The sequence below is a fragment of the Carcharhinus amblyrhynchos genome, chromosome 33 (assembly GCF_965287045.1).
Source record: "Carcharhinus amblyrhynchos chromosome 33, sCarAmb.v2.hapA, whole genome shotgun sequence".
Classification (NCBI taxonomy): domain Eukaryota; kingdom Metazoa; phylum Chordata; class Chondrichthyes; order Carcharhiniformes; family Carcharhinidae; genus Carcharhinus; species Carcharhinus amblyrhynchos.
Window position 1 is genome coordinate 7,210,253 of NC_137356.1, and position 27,218 is coordinate 7,237,470.

At 46.9% G+C, this 27,218-nt stretch overlaps 1 protein-coding gene across 5 annotated transcripts in view; it reads right to left on the bottom strand.

Annotated features, from left to right (window-relative positions):
* The window catches only part of LOC145361081 (microtubule-associated serine/threonine-protein kinase 1-like), a 178,538-nt gene that overhangs the window by 24,631 nt on the left and 126,689 nt on the right, over positions 1-27,218 (bottom strand). For all 5 annotated transcript variants that reach the window (XM_080216663.1, XM_080216665.1, XM_080216664.1 and 2 more), the window contains 6 exons: positions 23,736-23,874; positions 19,994-20,126; positions 9,262-9,427; positions 7,049-7,150; positions 2,034-2,156; positions 702-811 (listed from right to left, as the gene is read on the bottom strand). In XM_080216663.1, the coding sequence (XP_080072789.1) occupies positions 702-811; positions 2,034-2,156; positions 7,049-7,150; positions 9,262-9,427; positions 19,994-20,126; positions 23,736-23,874 (773 nt within the window). The remainder of the gene's footprint in view (positions 1-701; positions 812-2,033; positions 2,157-7,048; positions 7,151-9,261; positions 9,428-19,993; positions 20,127-23,735; positions 23,875-27,218) is intronic.

Here is a 27,218-nt window from a genome sequence, read left to right on the forward strand (position 1 = left end):
CAGAGAGTGGTGACTGTAACACACTGCCCGGGGAGGGGGTGGGTGCAGGTACGATAGCGGCATTTAAGAGGCAACTAGACAAATACATGAATAGGATGGGAATGGAAGGATATGGACTCCGTAAGTGCATACGGTTTTAGTTTAGGCAAGCATCATAATCAGCGCAAGCTTGGAGGGCTGAAGGGCCTGCGCTGGGCTGTTCTTTGTTTGTTCTTTGTTGAACTTTCATTAGAATCAATAAGTGGGCAGTTTTGGGAGCCAATTTAAACCTGCCGACCAGACCCATTGCTGCAGGCCTGTGTAATTGCTGTGGGCCTGTGTAATTGCTGCAGGCCTGTGTAATTGCTGCAGGCCTGTGTAATTGCTGCAGGCCTGTGTAATTGCCGCAGGCCTGTGTAATTGCTGCAGGCCTGTGTAATTGCCGCAGGCCTGTGTAATTGCCGCGGGCCTGTGTAATTGCTGTGGGCCTGTGTAATTGCCACGGGCCTGTGTAATTGCCGCGGGCCTGTGTAATTGCCGCGGGCCTGTGTAATTGCCACGGGCTTGTGTAATTGCCGCGGGCCTGTGTAATTGCCGCGGGCCTGTGTAATTGCTCTGCTGGCCATTCTTCACTAAGCATGCAGACAACGTCACGCACCCACTGGCCACAACAACAGTGGGGCCTAAGGGAAGGGCAGGCGCACTCACACCCATAGAAGTACCTTAATAAATCGAGGTGAGCAGGAGGAAAACTGTCGAATTTCCACCGGCTCATCTTCATTCGTGTCATCCTCGTCGTAGGAATTGACGTGGTGATAGCGATCAGAGCGGGCTGCGGAGAGAGAGAGGGAGAGAGGGAACGGCATTATTTCAGATCCACAGTGAGGGAGTGAAATCCCTCTTGTCACTCAAACCCTTGCCCAACACTCTTCCTGACTGGATTTTTCCTGGACTATTATCGACCCACCCATACCCAAATTGCACCTCCCCTGTTGAGCACCCGCATCCCCCGCCTCCTCTTCCCATTGCTGCTACCCAGACAGATGCAAGGGAGCTGGTTCAGAATTGGTACAGACCGTCCCCCCAAACCCCTTCTTCCCCACTTCTCCTGTGCTCTCCAGCTCCCCAAGCCGGGAGGCGATGGCCTAGTGATGACCTAGTGCTATTATCACTAGACTATAGATCCAGAAACTCAGCTAATGCTGTAGAGACCCCGCCATGGCAGATGGTGGAATTTGAATTCCATAAAAAAAATCTGGAGTTAAGAAAATCTACGGATGGGTGGCACGGTGGCACAACGGTTAGCACTGCTGCCTCACAGCGCCAGGGACCCGGGTTCGATTTCCAGCTTGGGTCACTGTGCGGAGCCTGCACGTTCTCCCTGGGTCTGCATGGGTTTCCTCTGGGTGCTCCGGTTTCCTCCCACAGTCCAAAGATGTGTGGGTTAGGTGGATTGGCCAGTCTATATTGGCCGTTAGTGTCAGGGGGACTAGCATGGGTAAACGCATGGGGTTATGGTCTTAAGGCTTAACTGAAATTGTGTGATTGCAGACCCGATGGTTGTGGGATTGCAGACTTGATGGGCCGAATGGCCTTCTTCTGTACTGTAGGATTCTGCTGATAACTACGAAGCCATTGTCAGGAAAACCCACTTGGTTCACTAATGTCTTTTAGGGAAAGAAATCTGCCGTCCTTTACTGGTCTGGCTTATGTATGACTCCAGAGCCACAGCAGTGTTGATGTTGATTCTCAACTGCCCTCTGAAATGATCTACCAAGCCATTCAGTTTCAAGGGCAACAAGGGACGGGCAATAAATGCTGGCCAGTCAGCGACATCCATTTCGAACGAATTAATAAATAAAAAGGTCAAGGTCAGATGCTTGATGGAATTGTCAATCATTGGACACATACTTTTCTGTTCTGCTGGCCACTATTGAGTCTCAGAACTTTAAACCTCGAACAATTAAGTTTTTAATAAAGGAATCATAAATCCCACCCCTTCCCCAACCCCACTCCCCCAGCTGAAGACCTTGCTCAGCAGAAAAAACACTTGCTATCAAAATAACTGGTGTCTTCTTCCGACTCCAGGTGGGGAATGAATTCCGCCTTCTGACGCAGCAAACTGGTCCAGTCCAGGTCTTTGAAGAAACCGTGTTGCTTAACTTCATAGGTGCCTCCTACCGAGAGAGAAGAATGAGCATTAGCATAACACGGGATTTGAAATGTTCCGGGGGGTTTAGATATGAGCGAACAATCAAGAGTTCTGGAGGAGTTCCGTTGAGTTTCCCCACTGGGCTTTCACAGGTATGTTAGCAGCGCTGGAGTGGGCCAAATATAATGGGTGTGAGGGGTCAGAAAAATCAGCGAGAATAGGAAGTTAATCAAGCATGACAATGGCTACCATTCTAGAATCACGAATGGTGCCTTGAATGTGAGACATCCACAGAGCCAAGATGTTTTGAAGGAGCAGCAGCAGAAAGCAGTCCTACAGAACCTGGCCACCCCTTTCAACTCTAGATAAATCCAAACATAGAATCATAGGATCCCTACAGTGCAGAAGGAGACCATTCAGCCCATCGAGTCAGCACTGACTCTCTGACAGAGTGTCTTGCCCAGGCCTTCTCCCCTACCCTAACCATGTTACACCACAAATTTAGCATGACCAATCCACCTAACTTACACACCTTGGGACACTAAGGGACAATTCAGCATGGCCAATCCACCTAACCTACACATCTTGGGACACCAAGGGACAATCTAGCATAGCCAATCCATTTAATCTACACATCTTGGGACACTAAGGGACAATTTAGCATGGCCAATTCATCAAACCTACACTTCATTGGACACTAAAGAGCAACTTAGCATGGCCAATCAACCTAACCTACACAATCTGGGACACTAAGGGGCAACTTAGCATGGCCAATTCATCTAATCTACACAAGCTGGGACACTAAGAGACAATTTAGGACGGCCAATCTATCTAACCTGAAGATTTTGGGACACTAAGGAGCAACTTAGCATGGCCAATCTATCTAACCTGCAGATTTTGAGATGCTCAGGGACAATTTAGCATAGCCAATTCATCTAATCTGCATATCTTTGGACGCTAAGGGACAATTTAACATGGCCAATCTACCTAACCTAGCATGGCTGGTCGGAAGAAACTGGAGCACCCAGAGGAAACCCACGCAGACATGGGGAGAACATGCAGACTTCACACAGACAGTGACCTGAGGCTGGGATTGACCCTGGATCTCTGTCGCTGTGAGGCAGCAGCACTAGCCACTGTGCCACCCCCTATATAACAGAGAATATGCAGGGTCAACCAGAATAAATACTGAATGCATCCTGAATAGGCTGAAGCAAAGATTCAGCTGACCTGCACACATGAAGTGAGGATATTAGGGCCACTTTTATGAAATGGCACTCTCTGCTCAGTCAGATAATGAGCTCCATAACTTATAGTACTTTCTATATATCATAGAATTCCTACTGTGTAGGAGGTGGCCATTTGGCCCATTGAGTCTACTCTGACCACAATCCCAACCAGACCCTATCCCCATAACTCCATGTATTTACCCTAACTAGTCCCCCTGACACCAAAGAGTAATTTGGCATGGCCAATCGACCTAAAACGTATATCTTTGGACTCTAAGGGACAATTTAGCATGGTCAATCCACCTAACCTACACATCTTGGGACACAAAGGGGCAATTTACCATGGCCAATCCACCGAACCTACACATCTTTAGACTGTGGGAGGAAACTGGAGCACCCGGAGGAAACCCACGCAGCCATGGGCGGGGGGAGAACATGCAAACTCCGCACAGACAGTCACCTGAGGCTGGAATTGAACCCAGGTCCCTGGTGCTGTCTAAAGATGTGTAGGTTAGGTGGATTGGCCATGCTAAATTGCCCCTTAGTGTCTAAAGGTCTGCTGGTTAGGTGGATTGACCATGCTAAATTGCCCCTTAGTGTCCAAAGATATACGTCTGGATTGTGTGTGTGTGTGTGGAAGCAATCTCGTATCCAGCCTCCAGCTTCAAACCCGAGATGGAACTTTCACCGGCTTATTGAGGTCACAAACATAAATGGTTTTTCAATTCTGTCTGTCGATGGGAGGTCAGTAACAACTTCTAAAGCAGAGCGCTAACCTCCTCCCCTGGAGTGTCGCATTTCTAACAGCGTTAACCATGAGGCAGCTTTTAGCTCATTGAGATAATAGCCAGTGCTGGATAAATATGGCATTGAAACGCTGGAGTCAGGTCTCTGCTTCTATCTCAATTTCCATTAACATAAAAATTGCCAATCTGAACTTCTCTGTGCCTGAGTCTCTTTAATAACATCTCAGCAATTCAGACTGAACTGTGCACACTTAGCCCAATCTATATGGCCACAAAAGTGATTAGATTTCAAATTGTGCTGAGTTTGTCCGTGAAACTTGGCAGTGGATGTTGCTGAGTTAAAGTGCTGAACACTACACAGAGGGCAATTATCAGGGTGCACAATGCTTGCACCGGAAATGACAGTGAATGGATACTGCCTGAAACAGGACTGGGCAGAAGGGTTTGACTCATTGGGTGGGATTTTTTACGGCCTCGTTCGTCCTGAAATCGGAAAATCCCGCTTGAGAGTCAACGGACCTCCCCATGGTCCGCCCCTTGCCCACTCTGATCCCCATGGCGGGTGAGACGGTAAGATTCCAGCCATTAGTACACAACCATGGTGAATGAGAAAGGTTCTGGACAATGTGATTGTGTGGAGTGAGAGTGAAATGGGACACACGGCAGAATTTTACAGCCCCGTCATTGGGGGGAGTAGGCCTAGAAAAGATCCTTTCAAATGTCCATTGACTCTGGGCTGCACAGTGCTGTCTCGCAGTGCCAGGGACCCAGGTTCGATTCCAGCCTCAGGTTACCTTCTGGGTGCAGTTTGCACATTCTGCGCGGGTTTCCACTCACACTCCGAAGATGCGTGGGTTAGGTGGATTGGCCATGCTAAATTGCTCCTCAGTGTGAGGGGGATTAGTTAGGGTAAATGCATGGAGTTAGGGTGGTACAATCCCACCCAACGTGTTTGGCACAGAAAACCAATCCAAGCAGATCGGGTGGCAAGGCATGGTGGCACAGTAGTAGCAGTAGCAGACATGGATTTGATTCCCGGCTGGGGTCACTCTCTGTGTGGAGTCTGCACATTCTCCCAGTGTCAGCATGGGTTTCCTCTGGGTGCTCCAGTTTCCTGTCACACTTCAAAGATGTGTGGGTTAGGTTGTTTGGCCGTGCTAAATTGCCCCTTAGTGTCCTGGGATGTGTAGGTTAGAGGGATTAGCGGGGTAAATGTGTAGCATTGTGGGGATAGGGCCTGGGGGGGATTATGTTTGATGCAGAGTTGATGGGCCAAATAGCCTCCTTCTGCACTGTAGGGATTCTATGATTCTATGATCCACAGGACCAGGAATCAGACAAAAGCCAGCAAGCAGTCTCATTGATCTTAGGAAGTGAGGGAGCTTTATTTTTGCTTCTATTTTTGTAGGGCCTGAACTGGAAATGTTTGAGTCCCTGGAACAGGAATGTATTTCATTCCCTGGTAAAAACAACCTCTTCCTTGTTGAACACATCAAAAAAAAATGTTTTTTAAAAAGTTAAATAAAGAACATTGTAGGACAGATGTTTTGCTAACATATCAACAGTCAATTGAAGGGTAATTTGACAGACCTTCACATTTATGTCTTGACAACAGGCCCAGCTATAGGTTAAAAGGGTTTTCACATTACGTTTAAAAATATGCCTCAAATTGTCAGTTTTGTCAGTGTGAGGTCAGGGTACCTGTGTACGAGAGGTGAATCAACAGTGTATCACATCATTTCTTTAAGAAATGTTAACTGTACAAATATTTCAACATTGGTGAGGCCACAGCTTTGCATAGAACTTTGGTCAGGGCACAGCTGGAGTACTGTGTGCTGTGTACTGTGTGCTGTTCTGGTCACCATACTATAGGAAGGATGTTACTGCCGCTGGAGGGGGTGCGGAGGAGATTCACCAGGATGCTGCCTGGGATGGAACATTTAAATTATGAAGAGAGGTTGGATAGGCTTGGGTTGTTTTCTCTAGAGCAGAGAAGAATGGGGGGGGGCGACCTGATTGAGGTGTACAAGATTATGAGGGACATGGACAGAGTGGATAAGGAGCAGCTGTTCCCCTTAGTTGAAGGGGCAGTCACGAAGGGAGATAGGTTTAATGTGAGGGGCAGGAGGTTTAGGGAGGTTTTGAGGAAAGTACTTTTTTACCCAGAGGGCGGTGAGGGTCTTGAATGCACTGCCTGGGAGGGTGGTGGAGGCCTCACATCCTTTAAAAAATACCTGGATGAGTACTTGGCACATCAGAACTTTCAGGGCTATGGCCAAGTGCTGACAGATGGGATTAAGTGGGAGTTCAGGTTGTTCTAATGTGTTCATAGAGTCCCTGCAGTACAGATGGAGGCCATTCAGCCCACTGAGTCTGTACCGACCACAATCCCATCCAGCCCCTATTCCCATAACCCTCATTTACCCTGCTAATCCTCCTGACACTAGGGTCAATTTAGCAGGGCCAATCAACCTAACACACTTTGAATTGTGGGAGGAAACTGGAGCACCTGGAGGGAAACCCACACTGACACGGGGAGAATGTGCAGACTCCACATAGACAGTGACCCGAGGTCGGAATAGAACCTGGGTCCCCGGCGCTGTGAGGCAGCAGTGCTAACCACTGTGCTGCCTTGTGTGGATTCTTTGGGCCGAAGGGCCTCTTCTGCACAGTATGATTCTACGAAACATCAGGGTAAAACATTAAACATTAGCTGCACTCCAAAAGTGGTTTGAAAGGTCCTGAGGTTACAAAGGGCGTTGTATAAATACAAGTACTTTTCTGATAAGGTAACACGGAAAGCAATTTGGAATGGCCACATTAAGCAAGTGTGAGAGAATAGCTAATCATTTCCAAATTGGATTCCAGGTGAAGGCTAGGACAGACCCGATGAATAATAAGAGTAAGGTAAGGATGAGCCCAGTCTGGGTGTGATCGCTTACCTGTACCCAGCCTGTCCAATGGGTTTGGCTGCAGCAGGCTGGAAATGAGGTGTTGAGCATCTGCTGGGAGAGCCTCATCACCCTCTGGCCACATGATATCATCTGGAAGCAAAAAGACAATCAGAGACTGGAAGCACATGGGGTTTGCCACCACTGGCCCTTCATACTTTATGTTAAAACTATTGCGCCAAATCCCAGTTACAGCCTCTCATTTGAATAAAATGTTGGCATTCTATTGCCCACTCAGCATTTGTCCTTTCCCGCAACTTTAGTTAATAACACAGCTGTAGGGCAGCACGGTAGCACAGTGGTTAGCACTGCTGCCTCACAGTGCCAGGGACCCGGGTTCGATTCCCGGTTTCGGTCGCCGTCTATGTGGAATTTACACATTCTCCCTGTGTCTGCGTGGGTTTCCTCCGGTTTCCTCCCACCGTCCAAAGGCTTGCTGGTTAGGGTGCATTGGCCGTGCTAAATTCTCCCTCAGTGTACCCGAACCAGCAACGTAGTGTAGCGACTAGGGTATTTTCACAGTAACTTAATCGCAGTGTGAATGTAAGCCTACTTGTGACACTGATAAATAAACTTTAACCATAGAGGTATCCTGCCTTTCACTGTATCATGAACTTTTCCTTTTCAAAAGGGAAAACAAAGAGAAGCACAATACAGGAACAGGCCCTTCGGCCCTCCAAGACACGATGCCCCAACTAAACCAAAACAAAACTTTCTGCCCTTACTTGGTCTGTATCCCTCTATTCCCTCCCTATTCATGTGTCCATCCAGATGCCTTTTAAATGTTGCTAATGTGCCTGCTTCCACCACCTCCTCTGGCAGCGCGTTCCAGGCACCCACCACTCTGTGTGTAAAAAACTTGCCCTGCACATCCCCCTTAAACTTTCCCCCTCTCACCCTGAACTTATGCCTCCTTGTAACTGGGGAAAGCTTCTGACTATCCACCCTGTCTGTGCCTCTCACCATTTTGTAGACCTCTATCAGGTCTCCCCTCAACCTCCGCTTTTCCAGTGAAAACAATCCTAGTTTATTCAACCCCTCCTCATAGCCAACACCCTCAAGACCAGGCAACATCCTGGTGAACCTTCTTTGCACTCTCCCCAAAGCTTCCACGTCCTCCTGGAAGTGTGGTGACCAGAACCACACGCAATACTCCAAATGCAGCCTAACCATGGTTTTATACAGCTGCAACATGATTTGCCACCTCCTGTACTCAATGCCCTAGCTGATGAAGGCAAGCATCCCATATGCTTTCTGAATTACATTGGCCTTTCATTCTTACCTCCCTTCCTGCACCCTTTCACTGCATCCTGTATCCTGTTAGATCTGGAAATTTTTCCAGTTCTGGCAGAAGGTCACAGATCTGAAACATTAACTCTGTTCCTCTCTCCACAGACACTGCCAGACCTGCCAAATATTCCCAGCAGTTTCACTTTAATTTCAGATTTTAAGCAGTTACTTTCTTTCAGAATAAGAGATGTCCTCTTTTCCAGCATGGTGTTCAGTGTGTCCGGTAACAAGTTTTCAGTCCTACTAATCAGATGTAAGGATCAGGATTCAAATGATCTTCACAAGCTTTGATTTGAGAGTTAACCGCTGAAAAGTCCGAATTGTTTTTTGAAATCTGGAGCATTACCCTTTCGAATAAAGTTTAAATTTTATCTATCCGTGTCACAAGTAGACTTACATTCACACTGCAGTCAAGTTACTGTGAAAATCCCCTAGTCAGCGCACCCTGGCTCCCTGTTCGGATACACTGGCACGGCCAATGTACCCTAACCAGGCTGTGGGAGGAAACTGGAGCACTCAGAGGAAACCCATGCAGACATGGGGAGAATGTGCAGGTGGAGTGACCCAAGCCGGGAATCGAACCCAAGTCCCGCGCCGTGATGGAGCAGTGCTAACCACCGTGCCACCCACAAATGGACAATATCATGAGAGGGAAGCGTGATGGCCGAGTGGTATTATTGCTAGACTGTTAACCTAGAAACTCAGCTAATGTTCTGGGCACTTGGGTTCGAATCCCACCAGCGCCAGGGACCCTAGTTGAATCAAACCCGGGTCCCTGGCAGTGTGAGGCAGCAGTGCTAACCACTGTGCCACCGTGTCATCCTAGGTTTCATGACCACAGTTTGAACATCCCTATCCCTACAGTATACAATCACTGAGTGGGGTCACCCCACCCGACTGGATTCCAAACCTACCGCTGATGACTTGGCCAAACAATTCCTCAGGGGTGTCGCCAAAGAAGGGAACGCAGCCCACCAAGAATTCGTAGAGTATGATGCCCATTGCCCACCAGTCGACTGGCTTCCCGTATCCCTGTCGCACGATTACCTCGGGCGCGATGTACTCAGGAGTTCCACAAACCTGCAACAAATAGTCAGCGTCAGGGCATCTTGAAGCCAGCTGTTCATTCATCATCACCCACCTCATCCCAGGTACCACTGGCAGCTGTGCATTCAGCCACAAATCCTAGAATCCCTACAGTACAGAAAGAGGCCATTCAGCCTGCATTGACTGCAATCCCACCCAAGCCCTATCACAGTGGCACAGTGGTTAGCACTGCTGCCTCACAGCGCCAGGGACCCAGGTTCAATTCCCAGCTTGGGTTACTGTGTGTGGAGGTTGCATGTTCTCCCTGTGTCAGCTTGGGTTTCCTCCGGGTGCTCCAGTTTCCTCCCACAGTCCAAAGATGTGTGGGTTAGGTTGATTGGCCATGCTAAATTGACCCTAGTGTCAGTGGGATTAGCAGGGTAAATGTGTGAGGTTACAGGAATAGGGTCTGGGTGGGATTATAATCAGTATAGACTTGATGGGCCGAATGTACTGTAGGGATTCTATGATTCTATCCTGTAACCCATGTCCACCCCTGCTAATCCTGCTGACTGTAAGGGGTAAATTTAGCATAGCCAATCCACCTAATCTGCACATCTTTGGACTGTGGGAGGAAACCGGAGCACCCGGAGGAAACCCACGCAGACACGGGTAGAACGTATGGCAAGTAGGCAGCACGGTGACACAATGGTTAGCACTGCTGCCTCACAGTGCCAGAGATCCAGGTTCAACTCCAGCCTCGGTCACTGGTTGATTGGCCATGCTAAATTGACTGTTGTGTCGGAGGATGGGGGGTAAATGCACGGGGTTGTGGGAATAGGGGCTGGGTGAGATTGTGGTCGGTACAGACTCAATGGGTCAAATGGCCTCCTTCTGTACTGAAGGGATTCTATGATCTACAGGCTGATTCTGGGGAATGGCGGGAGAGATTGACAAGGTTAGGGTTGTTTTCGCTGGAGTTCAGACAAATGAAGGGGATCTCATGGATGCAGGGAGAATGTTCCCGATGGTGGAGGAGTCCAGAACCAAAGGTCACAGTCTGACGATTTAGGATGGAGGTGAGGAGACATTTCTTCACCCAAACAGTGGTGAGCCTGTGGAATTCATTACCACAGGAAGTAGTTGATGCTAAAATATTGAATATATTCAAGAGGCGTCTGGATACAGCACTTGGGGATCAAAGGTTATGGGGAGAAAGCAGGATGAGATTATTGAGTTGGATGATCAGCCATGATCGTGATGAATGGTGGAGCAGGCTCGAAGGGCCAAATGGCCTCCTCCTGCCCCTATCTTCTATGTTTCTCATGTGCAAACTCTACACAGACAGTCATCCAAGGCCAGAATTGAACCTGGGTCCACAGCGCTGTGAGGCAGCAGAGCTAACCACTGTGCCACCAAGATTCCATTCTCTGAAACACCTCTAAAACCTAGCTGCCTTTCCACACCATTCTCTTTCATTAAAATCCTTCTTACTCAGTTGGCCAAGCTTTCGGTTGTGCTTGCCTTCTTTGGCATGTTTCTCATGTGCTTGTGAAGCTCCCCCTGCGTCGCAGGTCTGCGTCAAAAACAACTCGTAATTCCTTTCAAAACACGAACAACACATCTGAAGGTTTTAGCGGGATGTCAACTCAAAAGGTTTATTTAATTCCTGGATTTGCCCAAGATGCATTAATTCCCAGTACTTCCCAGCTTAATTATCTGGGAGCAGATGGAGTTCAGTATGAGGTCATCCACTATGGAGTTAACACAGAAAGATCAGAGTATTTTCTAAACGGTGACACGCGGAGGAGTAGAGAGATTTACAGGCCCATGTTCCATGGACAGAAATAGCAAGAAAAAGAATGCATTTATATTGTATTTCGCATGACCACTGAATGTCTCAAGCCTTTTACAGACAATTAAATACTTTTGTAAAGTTAAGAAAGCAGTGTCAGTCAATTTGCACACCGTAAACTGCCACAAGCAGCAATGTAATAATTTTGTTGTGATGTTGATCAGAGAAATAAATATTGTCCAGGACAATATCTTCCCTGCTCCTCTCTGAGATAGTGCTGTGGGATTACAGGTAGCAGGTATCTGAAAGGGAATGTGGTGATTGTCCACCCCAGCTAACTGTAGATGGAATTTGTTTGTTCTTGTTTCCCTCAAGAAAAAACAGGGAAATGATTGAACACATCTCAAATCTTTCCTCTTTTCTAACCACAGTGTTTATGAACAGGCTTGTTCTGAATGACAGTTCCAGGCTATTTCATAGCAGGCAGCAGCTTTCACTTGCAGTATTCCTCAGAGACCGTTCCCCTCCGCTCCTCCACTATACCCAATACCTCACCTATCACTCATGGCACCTTCCCATGCAATCGCAGATGGTGTAACACCTGTCCCTTTGCCTCTTCTATGCTCACCATCCAAGATCCAAAACACTCATTCCAGGTTAAGCAGCGTTTCACTTGTGCCTCTTTCAATTTGATCTATTGCATTCGCGGCTTCCAGTGTGGTCTCCTCTATATCAGAGAGACCAAGCGTAGACTGGGCGATCGCTTTGCTGAGCACCTTCGGTCTGTGCGCAGTCAGGACCCTGACCTTCCGGCTGCTTGCCATTTTAACACATGATCCTGCTCCCGTGCCCACATGTCTGTCCTTGTCCTGCTGCAATGTTCCAGTGAAGCTCAACGCAAACTGGAGGAACAGCATCTCATCTTCCGGCACATTACAGCCTTCCAGTCTCAACATCGAATTCAACAACTTCAGGTGATTTGCTCGACCCCACCTCCACTGCTTTGATTTCAATTTATTTTATTTTATTTTTTACTGTTCTCTACCTTTTATTTCTTTATTGTATTTCTTCATTTCTCTTCCCACTCTTTTCCCCTACTTTTTGCCCCTTCCTCCACCTTTTCTCTCCCTTTGCTTCTCCTTTTCTAAATCTTACCTCTGTCTCCTTTTCTAAATCTTACCTCTGAGTATAAATATCTCCCACTTTCCACCTTTCCACTTTGACAAAGGGTCATCTGGACTTGAAACGTCAGCTCTTTTTATCCCCTTACAGACGCCGCCAGACCTGCCGAGATTTTCCAGCATTTTCTCTTTTGGTAGCACCTTTCGCTTCCTCTTTTCTAACCTCAGTGTTTACTAACAGGTTTATTCTTTGATCTGAAGACTTTGGCTGGCTATTTCTTCTTCAACGAGTGGTAGCTTTCAGCCTTGATAGAGACTGGCACCATCACCCCTGGCAGAGACACCCTGGCAATGCCAGGTTGTCACTGTCAGGGTGTCAGGGGGCGGTGCAAGTATGGCACTGCCAAGTGGCGTGGGGGGTGGGATCTGAAGGGAGAGTTGAAAGGGGAGTCTGAGGAGGATATGGCCTGAGGAGCCTCTCAAAGAACAAAGAACAAAGAAAATAACAGCACAGGAAGCCCTCCAAGCCTTCACTGACCATGCTGCCCGACTGAACTAAAACCCCCTACCCTTCCGGGGACCATATCCCTCTATTTCCATTCTATTTATATACTTGTCAAGACACCCCTTAAAACTCACTACTGTATCCACTTCCACTACCTTCCCCGGCAACGAGTTCCAGTCACCCACTGCATTCTGTGTAAAAAATCTGCCTCAGACATCTTCTTTAAACCTTGCCCCTCACAAGTTAAACCTGTGCCCCTTAGTAATTGACTGTTCTACCCTGGGAAAAAGCTTCTGACTATCCACTCTGTCCATGCCTCTCATAATCTTGTAGACTTCTATCAGATCGCCCCTCAACCTCTGTCGTTCCAGTGAGAACAAACCCAGTTTCCCCAATCTCTCCTCATAGCTAATGCCCTCCGTACCAGGCAACATCCTGGTAAATCTTTTCTGTACCCTCTCCAAAGCCTCCACATCCTTCTGGTAGTGTGGTGACCAGAATTGAACACTATATTCCAAGTGCGGCCTCACTAAGGTTCTATAAAGCTGCAACATGACTTGCCAATTTTTAAACTCAATACCCCGGCCGATGAAGGCAAGCATGCCGTAAGCCTTCTTGACTACCTTCTCCACCTGCAGTGCCACTTTCAGTGACTCTCCTTTGGCGGAGGAAGGGGGTGAGGCCTCTGACTGGAGTGGGGGGAGGGGGTGAGATCAGGTCACCTCATTCTTGTGGATGGTGGCCTTTTTTTTAAGTATTGGAGAGAGGATGCCCCTCTTGAGTGGTTGAGTATGCTACTGTTGTCAGCAGAGGGGTGTCATGTCTGTTGTTGGGGAGGGGATGGCTGTCGGTGAGTGCTTGATGGGGGCAGGTTCTACTTTTAATTTCTTTGCACTGGGATGATCATCTGAAACCTAATTTTCTGGCAGGCAAGCATTAGGTCATGGGACATGCCCATTCTTTTTCAGCTATCTGCTATCTGTCTACATTAATGGGGATGAAGTAGAAATGGTCGAGACCTTCAGGTTTTTAGATGTTCAGATCACCAACAACTTGTCCTGGTTCCCACCACTACCACCTCCCACCACTATCCCCCCCGCCGCCACCCCACCCCATGCCGACACTATAGTTAAGAAAGCCCACCAATGCCTCTACTTTCTCAGAAGACTAAGGAAATTTGGCATGTCAACTCCGACTCTCACCATCTTTTATAGATGTACCATTCTGGTTGTATCACAGCTTGGTATGGACTCCTGCTCTGCCCAAGACCGCAAGGAACTACAAAAGGTCGTGAATGTAGCCCAATCCATCACACAAACCAGCCTCCCATCCACTGACTCTGTCTACGCTTCCCACTGCCTCGGAAAAGCAGCCAGCATCATTAAGAACCTCACACACTCCAGATATTCTCTCTTCCACCTTCTCCCATAGGGAAAAAGATACAAAAGTCTGAAGTTACGTACCAACTGACTCAAGAACAGCTCCTGCCCTGCTGCCATCAAACTTTTGAATGGACCTACCTCGCACTAAGTTGATCTTTCCCTATACCCTAGCTATGACTGTAACACTATACTCTGCATTCTCTTCTTTCCTTCTGTATGAACGGTATGCTTTGTCTATATAGCACGCAAGAAACAATACTTTTCACTGTATACTAATACATGTGACGATAATAAATCAAATCAAATCCTTTTCCTTCTCCCCGACCTACTCTCTGAATGGTATGTTTTGTCTGTATAGCGCGCAGGAAACAATACTTTTCACTGTATATTAATACATATGACAACAATAAATCGAATCAAATCAAATCAGTAAAAACTGGTGGACAAGTACAAAAAGTAAATTAAAAAGTGAATGGGGCAAACAGCTTGCTGTTTGTGAACTTAATGCCTAGTGATCAGTCTGTTCTTCACTGAGAAGGAATATGTGAAAGATCTGTACAAAATGTAGATCATCTTTTGGCAAAACTGTAGCCTAATTAATTATCTAATTGTAGCATGATGCTGTTTTCCATTGCCTCATGTTCCAATTTTAGCATTGAGTTAATAAATAAACCAGTCATCATTGTGCAGAGATTGTTTTGCAATACAGCCAGCAGAATCAGAAAATTAGAAGCATCATTGGGAAATTTCAGTCAGGGCCGAAAGCCCCATAGTATTTAGTTTGCATTTTATAAGTGTCAAAAGCTGGCTTACATTGACACTGCAGTGAAGTTACTGTGAAAATCCCCTAGTCGCCATAATCCGGCACCTGTTTGGTTACACTGAGGGAGAATTTAGCATGGCCGATGGGGAAGCGTAGTGGTATTATCTAGTGGCCTAGTGGTATTATCGCTGGACTATTAATCCAGAAACTCAGCTAATGTTCTGGGGACCCGAGTTCGAATCCCACCATGGCAGATGGTGGAATTTGAATTCAATAAAGAAAATCTGGAATTAAGAATCTACTGATGACTATGAAACCATTGTCGGAAAAACCCATCTGGTTCACTAATGTCCTTTAGGGAAGGAAATCTGCCATCCTTACCCGGTCTGGCCTACATGTGACTCCAGAGCCACAGCGATGTGGTTGACTCTTAAAATGCCGTTAGGGATGGGCAATAAATAATGGCCCAGCCAATGATGCCCACATCCCATTAATGAACTGAAGAAAATAAGAACCAGCACGTCTTTTGGATTGTGGGAGGAAACCCACGGAGAGAATGTGCAAACTCCATACAGACCCAAGCTGGAATCAAACCTGGATCCCTGGTGCTATAGGGCAGCAGTGCTAACCACTGCGCCACCGTGCTGCCCTGCATGGAAGACAATACCAAGATCGAAAGAAGAGAACTAGGACACGAGATGTGTTCTAATGTGGGAAATGTAGCACACTGTTTGTTCACAGCAGGTCAACACAACAGCAGTGAGACAAACATTCATCTGTTTCCGGCATTGTTTGAGGAATTAATGTTGGCCAGGACATCGCAGAGAATTCCAGTTAAAAATAGAGAACCTCTACGTCTGCCAGAGGGGCCAACAGCACCTCATGCAAAGACGGCACTTCCAACGGTGTGGCACTTCCAACAGTGCGGCACTCTCTCAGTCCTACACTGGGGCACTATCCTAGATTCTGTGCCAAAGTCTTTGGGCCATGAACCAACAACCCTCGGATTTGGAGGTGTTAGTGCTACCCGCTGAGCCACAGCTGTCACTGAAGTAGAACAGAATTACAGCAACTCACAGTGTAGCAAGGTATGATTTCAACATAGTGAGGATGCAGCTGACTAATTATACAATACAAACAAGTCTAAATCTTGCACACAATGTGTAAGTTGGAGAAATACGCCAATGACTAGAGGATGCTGGGATCCGTAAGATGAACAGAAAATGCTGGAAATGCTCAGAAGGGTCATCCAGACTCAAAACGTTGGCTCCGTTCTCTCTCCACAGATGCTGCCAGATCAGCTGAGATATTTTCAGCACTTTTGTTTTTGTTGTAATGTACGTTGGAGGAAAAGAACAACACTGAGCTGCCAAGCCAAAGTTTGGGGTGGCACGGTGGCACAGTGGTTAGCACCGCCGCCTCACAACACCAGAGACCCGGGTTCAATTCCAACCTTGGGTTTGCACGTTCTTCCCATGTCTGCGTGGATTTCCTCCGGATGCTCATTTTCCTCCCACACTCCAAAGATGTGTGAGTTAGATGAATTGACCATGCTAAATTGCCCCTTAGTGTCAGGAGGATCAGGAGGGTAAATATGTGGGGTTACAGGGATAGGATGTTGTTGGGATTGTGATCAGTGCAGACTCAATGGGCCAAATGGCCTTTTTCTGCACTGTAGATTCTATTAAAAAAGTGTTATTGAATTCATCTTCCAGGAATGCGTCCGAATTATTTTCACTGAACGTAGAAATCTGTCCCAATCAATGCTTTCAAAGTGTCAGTGGAGATAGTAATCCTAATAATTGCTTTCAAGAGTAGCTCACACAGAGTCACCTCCCAATTTTTGGAGGACATGAATTGGTCAGTAGTTAAAATATAATTAAGATTTGAAAAGAGGGAGGTGAAAAAGTGAAAGTCTTGATCATGAATTTATCACTCCTCAAGCACAGGCAACACTGCAGCACAGTGGTTAGTGCTGCTGCCTCACAACACCAGGGACCTGGGTTCAATTCCCGGCTTGGGTCACTGTCTGTGTGGAGTCTGTACATTCTCCCCATGCCTGTGCGGGTTTCCTCCAGGTGCTCCGGTTTCCTCCCACAGCTTGAAAGACGTGCTGGTTAGGGTGCATTGGCCGTGCTAAATTCTCCCTCAGTGTTACCTGAACAGGCACCGGAGTGTAGGGAGTAGGGGATTTTCACAGTAACTTCATTGCAGTGTTAATGTAAGCCTTCTTGTGACTAATAAATAAATAAACTTTACTGGCCAAAATGGACAGCTGGATCTCTTCAAGTCTGAAGGACAGATCTTGTGAGAAAATTAAAGTAAGGCTTACATTAACACTGCAATGAAGTTACTGTGAAATTCTCCCAGTCACCACAGTCCAGTGCCTGTTCAGGCGAAAACCGGAGCACCCAGGGGAAACCCATGTAGACATAGGGAGAACGTGCAAACTCCAGATAGACAGTGACCCAAGCTGGGAATTGAACCCATGCCGCCTTTAGACAGGGATGGGAGGGAACACTGAGCGGTATAAAGTAATGTTTACTTATTAGCCACAAGTAGGCTTACATTACACTGCAATGAAGTTATTGTGAAAATCCCCCGGTCCCTACACTCCAGCGCCTGTTCGGGTACACTGAGGGAGAATTTAGCATGGTCAATGCACCTAACCAGCACGTCTTTCGGACAGCAGGAGGAAGCTGGAGCACCTAGAGAAAACCCATGCAGACACGGGGAGAATGTGCAAACTCCACACAGACAGAGACCCAAGCCAATCCATTACAGCAGAGCTTTAATGAAAGAAAGAACTTTCATTTATATAGCACCCCTCTCAGCTTCAGCACCTTACAGCCAATGAAGAACTTCTTAAAGTGTAGTGACTGTTGTATTGTAGAAAACAGCAGCCAATTTCCTCTCAGTAACTTTGAACAAACAGCAATGTGATAATGACCTCAGATAATCTGGTTTTATGATGTTGGCCAAGGAATATTATGGGCCAAAAAATCATGCCAATACGTTCACCCATGACAGCAGAGGGACCTTGGGTTTAAAGGCTTATTTGAAGATAACAGCTGTTGTGGACTCTCAGTCCCTCACTGCAAATGTCAGCCCAGACTTTGCACTCCATTCATTGGAGTGCACCACTATCTTTTCACCTCTAGGATTTGGCTTGAATCTGATCCGGGTTCACTGATGGCTTCGGGATTCTTCTGCACATGGTTTTGCACAGTCACATCCCTATTTCCACCATGGAGCCTACCAAAGTTTGTGACAAATTCACACCAGGCTGTAGAATCCCACAGTGCAGAAGGAGGCCATTCGGCCCATTGAGTCTGCACTGACCACATTCCCAACCAGGCCCGATCCCCACAATCCCATGCATTTACCATAGCTAGTCACCCTGACATTAAAGGGTCAATCTAGCACAGCCAATCTACCTAACCCACACATCTTTGGCGTGTGGGAGGAAACCAGAGCACCCGGAGGAAACCCACGCAGACACAGGGAGAACGTGCAGTCCCCACACAAACAGTGACCCAAGCCGGGAATCAAAGCCAGGGGCACTGTGAGGCAGCAGTGCTAACCACTGTGCCACCATATCACCTATATGATGCTGCCCTATGACTCCTAGAGAGTTCATAGGGATAAGATGTTGGAAGATTTTGTACAGATGCTCCCTTCTCAAGTTCCAATCTGAAATAGTTAGTAATCACACAAATTTTTTTAAAAAATCACAAACTACAAGCTGGTCCTCAGTCACATGGGGAAAGCTATAGGTTTTGATTCAAGTAAGTCCAGATAAGAGTCAAGCACCATCTAACTGAACATCTGCAGTTCATGTCTGCCATTAGAACAAGGAACAATGGAAAGGGAGGTTGGGATACCATTGGTCAGAAATATAGCTATAATTTCTTGACGGTAGAACATGCACAAGCTTTTGTTGGACATTATACCCCTATGTATGCATGATGTAACCTTGACTATGATTGGATGGAGATAACTCCTATACGCCTATTGATATATGCTAAGTACTTGTAATCGAAGATGAGATTTTAATTGCCTATGTATTTCCAGAATTTTTTCACTCTGAATGTCTGAATGATTTCATTTGGAGTCCTATAGCTATTGTAAGTCATCTTGAACCACTCTGTTATTTTGTCTGGCCACTTGAAGGGAATGACAATTTTAAATACAGAAAAAACCATTGTAACAGCCCCAGAACACAATCAGTGAAAGAGCTTGTTGGTGCTGACTAGTCAGCAATGTTGTGCCTGAGCTGAGATTAAGATCATGAGAGCAGAAGTAGTCCATTCAGCCCATCAGGTCTACTCTGCCATCCAATGAAAGCGTGGCTGATCTGACATTATAATCCTCGGTAAGAAGTCTCACAACACCAAATTAAAGTCCAACAGGTTTATTTGGAATCACGAGCTTTCGGAGCACTGCTCCTTCATCAGGTGAGCGGAGAGATAGATTTCACAAACGCGGCATATATAGACAGAGACCGTTACAAGGTAATGGCGAGTCTTTTCAGATAATCAAGGTAATCCATACTCAAGAGGATGGCTTCAACTGGTATCTTGGGTTCATGTCACACGACATGTAACCCTCAACATTTCGCCTGGGTTTGAAAAATCTGACTCACTGTCCTGGTTTGAGACAATTCACACCGCTTTAACCTGTGATTATCCCTCTCTCCACTCGCATTGTCTATATCTGTAAAGACTTGATTACCTGTAAAGACTCGCATTCCAACCATTATTGTGCATTGTGTCTCTGTCTATGTATGCCTTGTTTGTGAACTAACCTCCACTCACTTGAAAAAGGAGCAGTACTCCGAAAGCTCGTAATTCCAAATAAACCTGTTAGGATTTTAACCTGTTGTTGTGAAACTTCTTACCCCCACTCCAATGCCGGCATCTCCACATTATTATCATCCTCGACTCCACTTTTCCATATGTACTCTTAGCAGGAAATATATTTCATTCTGTAACACTGCAATCTCTCACCTTCACTCAGGCAAAGCAATAAAAACTAGCATTGAATATACTGACCTGCTTGTCCAGGAACTCCCGGGCGTCCTTCTCAATGTGACCCTCATACAGGTTTGTGGTGAGACTCATAAGACCAATCTTAGAGAGGCCAAAGTCAGTTAGCTTAATGTGACCCATCGATGTTATCAAGAGACTACAAAGGAAGAACAGACAAAGTTAGTGAGGGAGAGCCCTCGCTAGCCAGCAGGCAGATGGCTCAGTGTCTCATGTGCTGAGTATCTTGGGAACTCATAGGGGAGATGATGGCCTAGTGGTATTATTGCTAGATTATTAATCTAGAAACTGAGCTAATGTTCTGGGAACCTGGGTTCAAATCCCGCCATGGCAGATGGTGGAATTTGATTTATTATTGTCACATGTGTTAACATACAGTGAAAAGTATTGTTTCTTGCACGCTATACAGATAAAACATACCACTCATAGAGAAGGAAAGGACAGAATGTAGTATTACAGTCATAGCTAAGGTGTAGAGAAAGATCAACTTAATGCAAGGTAGGTCCATTCAAAAGTCTGATGGCAGCAGGGAAGAAGCTGTTCTTGAGTCAGTTGGTGCGTGACCTCAGACTTTTGTATCTTTTTTCCGAAGGAAGAAGGTGGAAGAGAGAATGTCCAGGGTGCATGGGGTCCTTAATTATGCTGGCTGCTTTGCCGAGGCAGCGGGAAGTGTAGACAGAGTCAATGGATGGGAGGCTGGTTTGTGTGATGGACTGGGCTACATTCACGACTTTTTGTAGTTCCTTGTAATCAATTTAAAAAAATCTGGAATTAAGAATCGACTGATGACCATGAAACCATTATCAATTGTCAGAAAAACCCATCTGGTTCACTGATGTCCTTTAGGGAAGGAAATCTGCCATCCTTACCCGGTTTGGCCTACATGTGACTCCAGAGCCACAGGAATGTGGTTGACTCTCAACTACCCTTGGGCAACTCGGGATGGGCAATAAATGCTGACCAGCCAGTGATGCCCATGTCCCACAAAAGAGTAAAAAAAATCTAGATTTTTAGGGAAAATGAACAGGCCCTGAGGCCAACAAGCCTAGTAATTTTGCCTCTTTCCATACCGGCCAACGAAAATGGTCATTTAATACTGAGAGCAAAACCTGAGGTTTTCCAGTCCAGCCACTGCCACAGTCTTCCAGTCCCAATGAATGTCAATGGAGTTCTTGCTAGCCTGCCACATCTCCCTTTGATGGGTCCTACTAGTTTGATGACAATGTTGCGGTTAGTCTTGAGAGCACGGATGGTGTTGCGTTGTGCTTGGGTGATGTTCAGGGCTGTTGTGTGAGTGCAGTTGATGAATCTGATGTTGACGCAGCTCCTGACGCCTTGGGCAAACATGAAGGAGTCCATTCAACTCTTTCCTCTTCGGTTGCTGCTCTGCGGATCTCTCTGTCGGCTGTTCCAGTTCATCAGCTGTCTCATTGTGTTCGCTGTTGGCCTCTTGGGGTTTGTGGAAGAACTCCCGCAGCCTCATTCGCCTGATGAATTCCTCTGTATCTGCTGCGAGACTGATGGGATCTCATTTGGTGGTGGGGCAGAAATTGAGCCCTCGGCTGAGAACTTCAATTTCATCTAGTTGAAATGTGTAGTCCGACAAGTTGACAATGGTCTTCCCTGCAGTGGTACTGTTTTCTACTCTGGTGTCGGGGTAGGCTAGGTTGCTGCTGGTGGTGATGCCAAGTTTCTCAAGTTTCCTGTTGTTGGTGTGCGTGTAGATGGCGTAGTTCCTTTGTCCCACCTGCTTGGCAGATTTTCACAGCTGGTCTGCGTCCTGAGCGCAAGTTGACAATATGGACTCTATCTTGGTTTCCAGGATGCAGCGGTTATTGTAGAGCTGGTGTATGAGGTGGTTGAGGAGCGTGAGGGAGGTGCAAGGTGTTATAGGTTGACCTGACTGGGTTTGGTATTTTGTCCACTTTCTTGCATCTTTGTAGAAATTTGATCTGTTTCAATATGCGCAATCTTCTTGGAGATCCTCTTCATTTGGAACCGGCAGTTTGCGGTGTCAATGGTAGTCATGATGTGGACATCGGGTCCTACTACAGCAGGGCTGGAAAATCCCAAACCTAGTGTCAGTAGATTACTCAGTTTACTGGGCGGCATGGTGGCACAGTGGTTAGCACTGCTGCCTCACAGCACCAGGGACCCAGGTTCGATTCCCGGCTTGGGTCACTGTCTGTGTGGACTTTGCACATTCTGCCCCCTCCCTGTGTCTGTGTGGGTTTCTCCGGGTGCTCTGGTTTCCTCCCACAGTCATAAGATGTGCTGGTCAGGGTGCATTGGCCATGCTAAATTCTCCCTCGGTGAACTTGAACAGGCGACAGAGTGTGGCAACGAGGGGATTTTCACAGTAACTTCATTGCAGTGTTAATGTAAGCCTACTTGTGACACTAATAAACAAAGGACACATGGTTAGGGTAGCCAACCCTTGCTGTAGGCCCAGAGGTTCTATTACATGTCTTATCCAACATCGAGTTACGCTGCCTCCCCCACAATCTCTACAACCTTTATAACTGAGGAATAAGAGACAGAAACACTTGAGAGAAACACATTTTTTTTGAATGCCGTGTTGATTTTCCCCCTGTTGCTCACTGTAGTATCCTGAAGATTACTCATTGATCCCAGAGAGTGAAGATTCTTCATACACATGGAATATTTCCTGCTACATACTGTTCCATCTATCTAAACACTGGCTGGATGACACTCCAAAAGATGTGAGTTAGACAGGGTGGATGCAGGGAGGATGTTCCCGATGGTGGGGAGTCCAGAACCAGGGGTCACAGTCTGAGGATTCGGGGTAGACCATTTAGGGCGGAGCTGAGGAGACATTTCTCCACCCAAAGAGTGGTGAGCCTGTGGAATTCATTACCACAGGAAGTAATTGATGCCAAAACATTGAATGTGTTCACGATGTATAGCACTTGGGGCGAATGGGATCAAAGGTTATGGGGAGAAAGCAGGATGAGGCTATTGAGTTGGACAATGAGCTATGATCGGATGAATGGTGGGGCAGGCTCGAAGGGCCAAATGGCCTCCTCCTGCTCCTATCTTCTATGTTTCTTTAGCTCATGGCGGGGGGGTGGGGAGGGGGTCACTTAAGAGGAAGCTCATTGTTGGGTGAATAACGTTTTAGAAGTTTTTTAAAAAAGTTTAAGTGTCACAATTAGGCTTACATTAAACACTGCAATAAAGTTACTGTGAAAATCCCCTAGTTGCCACACTCTGGTACCTGTTCGGGTACACTGAGGGAGAATTTAGCACGGCCAATGCATCTCATCTGCACATCTTTCAGACTGTGGGAGGAAACCAGAGCATCAGGAGGATACCCACGCAGACTTGGGGAAAATGTGCAAATTCCACACAGATGGTGACCCAATCCGGGAATCAAACCCGGGTCCCTGGCAGTGTGAGGCAGCCGTGCTAACCACTGTGTCACTGTGACTGTTAATGTTTGCACGTTGTCCCCGAGCCTGCGTGGGATTCCTCTGGGTGCTCCAGTTTCTCTGCCACAGTCCAAAGATACGCGGGTTAGGTTGATTGACCATGCTAAATTGCTCCTGAATGTCTTGGGGGTAAATATGTGAGGTTACGAGGATAGGGGCTGGGTGGGATTGTTGGAGGTGCAGGTTCAATGGGCCAAATGGCCTCCTTCTGCACTGGAGGGATTCATTAATTCTATGATTCTGTGATTCGCCTCACTGTAAAATTCACCGTGCAAGGAAGGGTGACTCAAACTTACTTGTCTGGCTTCAGATCCCGATGGACAATGCCGTAATTATGTAGATATTCCAAAGCCAAAACAGTTTCAGCAAAATACATCTGGGCCAAATCCACTGGCAACGCCCCAATGTTCTTCAGTAATGTTGCACAGTCACCTCCTACGAAGAGAGAAACGGTAAGAGGATCAAATTATTGCAAGGACAGGTTACCGAGGGATGATCTGCCCAAGTTCCTTTAAGATGATTAAGGAGCATATACTTAGGAGAGGCAAGCTAGAACACCTGGTAATGACTGGTTAAATTGAGGACGGCAGAGCAAAAGGGAAACAGGAGAAAATATGTCAAAGCACTTAAGAAGCATCAGATTTGATAACAACAATAAGATGTTGGTCATTATCAATGATCATGGAAACTGGATCACCAACACTGCAAAACATGAAGAACGTAAAGTTGATTTATTAATGTTACAAGTAGGCTTACATTAACACTGCAATGAAGTTACTGTGAAAATCCCTTAGTCGCCACACTCCGGCACCTGTTTGGGTACACGGAGGGAGAATTTAGCTTGGCCAATGCACCCTAACCAGACTGTGGGAGGAAACCGGTGCATCCGGAGGAAACCCACGCAGGCAAGGGAGAACGTGCAGATTCCGCACAGACAGTGACCCGAGTCGGGTTCAAACCCAGGAACCTGGCACTGCGAGGCAGCAGTGCTAACCACTGTGCCATCGTGCTGCCCCGAAAGGAAATTGATCCAAAGGTCCTGTTCCTGTGCTGTAATTTTCTTTGTTCTCTTTGTTCAGACAGAAAAATGAAGCTCGGACCATAACCAGATCAGCCATGATCTTACTGAGTGGTGGAGCAGGCTTGAAGCCCCAGATAGCCTATTCTTCCTCCTATGTTCCTGTCTCATGGTATTCTTTTGCAGAAGAGTTATCCCCAGTGTCCTAGCCAATATGTATCCTTCAATCAACATCACTGAAAAATTAATTACCTGGTCATTATTTCCTCTGGTGGAAGGGGGAGGGGTGGGGGAGCCCAGAACAAGAAGACAGAACCTTTAAATTTGAGCAAAGCAGTTCAGGATGCACTTCACACAAAGGCTGATGGAAAATGCTAAGGGATGGCACAATGACATAGTGGTTAGCACTGCTGCCTCACAACTCCAGGGACCTGGGTTCGATTCCTGGCTTGGCTCACTGTCGGTATGGAGTCTGCACGTTCTCCCCCGTGTCTGTGTGGGTTTCCTCCAGGTGCCCTGGTTTCCTCCCACAGTCCAAAGATGTGCAGGTTACGTGCACTGGCCATACTAAATTGCCCGTTAATGTTGCAGGATCTGTAGGTTAGAGGGGTTAGCAAGGTAAATACATGGGGTTACGGGGATAAGGCTCAGGTGGGATTGCTGTTGGTGCAGACTCGATGGGCCAAATGGCCTCCTTCTGCACTGTAAGGATTCTATGATTTCTATGAAAACGTGTTGAGGCTTGCTGGGGGTTGCGGGGGCGGTGGGGGGAGGGGTTCTTTCAAAACTAAGACTGATGGATTCTTGTTACATAAGCAACCTGGAACCAAGGTGGTTAGGTGAGATTCAGATCAGCAGTAATCTAACTGAACAAGTTGGAGGGGCTCTGAAATGCAAACAGGAAATGCTGGAAAATCTCAGCAGGTCTGACAGCATCTGTGGGGAGAGATTCGAGCCAATATTTCGGATCTGGATGATTGTTCATCAGAGTTTCAGAGCTCATCCGGACTGGAAACGTTGGCTCTATTCTCTCTCCGCGGATGCTGTCAGACCTGCTGAGATTTTCCAACATTTCCTGCCTTTGTTTCAGGTTCCAAAATCCACCTGCACTTAAATTGGAGGAGCTGAATGGCCTGTTCTTATATGACACAAAAATTACTTCAGCTTCATCCTGACAGACTGGACGCGAAAGTTTGTGACAGAACTTTGCATTGGAAAAACCCCAGAGGCAGGATACTGAGTGACATCAGTGTTTAATAACTTTGCAGTTTACACTGCCAGTACCTCACACTAATTACATAAACTGCTAGATTACATAAACGAGTTCACAGTTGAATTCTTACTACTTACATAACCCAAAAGATTTATTTCACAAAGTGCCTGGGAGGTGGTGGCGGGGGTGGATGCTGTTTAGTTCATTTCCAGTTTAAGCTGTAGAGCAGAGTGGAGTGTATGAATAAGGTCTGTCACCCTGCTCTCACACTGTATCATGTGGCCATTAGCACCAACATGGAGCAGCATCATTACACCAGGAACAGGAAACATGGGCAGCAAGGTGGCACAGTGGTTAGCACTGCTGCCTCACAGTACCAGGGACCCGGGTTCGATTCCCGGCTTGGGTCACTGTCGCTGTGTACAGTTTGCATGTTCTCCCCGTGTCTGCATGGGTTTCCTCCGGGTGCTCTGATTTCCACCCACAGTCTGAAAGGCGTGCTGGTTAAGGTGCATTGACCGAAAAGGCGCTGGAGTGTGGCGACTACAGAATTTCACAGTAACTTCATTCCAGTGTAAATGTAAGCCTGACTTGTGAGTAATAAATAAACTTTAACTTTAAACAGGAGCCAAGAGTCTTTCGGGAAAACATCCCCAAGATGTTTGGCTGCAGATCTGACCGGACTCCTGTTAGATGGCACCTCCAGGCAGTGCCCACCATCTTCACCCAACTCCATCCCCACAGTTATGTCAAAAGACTGGAGTTGACTGGACACACATTAGACCTCCTTCAGCTTTCATTGGGAAGCCTCTTAAGGAACCGAACCCCTCCCCCCATCCCCGACCCCTTTCCTCATGGAGGGATTGGCAGCCATACCTGTCCCTGAACCCACCTTCCCTAATCCAGCCAACACCAAGAATGTGCAAGTTAGGTGGACTGGCCGTACTAAGTTGTCTCTTAGTGTCCCAGGATGTGTGTGTTAGGAGTATTAGCAGGTTTCAGGGATAGGGCCTGGCTGGGATTGTTGGCAGTGCTGACTCAATGGGCCGAATGGCCTCCTTCTGCACTGTAAGGATTCTACATTGTCCAGAGACCTGCAGGCTGCCAGCTCTGGAGTTTTCAGGACTCTATCAGCCTCCATTTCTGGTCTTGGAATGGCCTGAAAACACCACTCTTAGTGACAGCAAGTCATAAAATCATAGAGATTTACAGCACGGAAACAGGCCCTCTGACCCAACGTGTCCATGTGCCCTTTTTTCAAACTCCTAAGCTAGCTCCAATTGCCCGCATTTGGCCCACATCCCTTATACCAATCTTACCCATGTAGCTGCCTAAATGCTTTTTAAAAGACAAAATTGTACCCACCTCCACTACTACCTCTGGCAGCTTGTTCCAGACACTCACCACCCTCTGTGTGAAAAAATTGCCCCTCTGGACCCTTTTGTATCTCTCCCCTCTCACCTTAAACCTATGCCCTCTAGTTTTAGACTCCCCTACCTTTGGGAAAAAGATGTTGACTATCTAATTGATCTGTGCCCCCCCCCACCA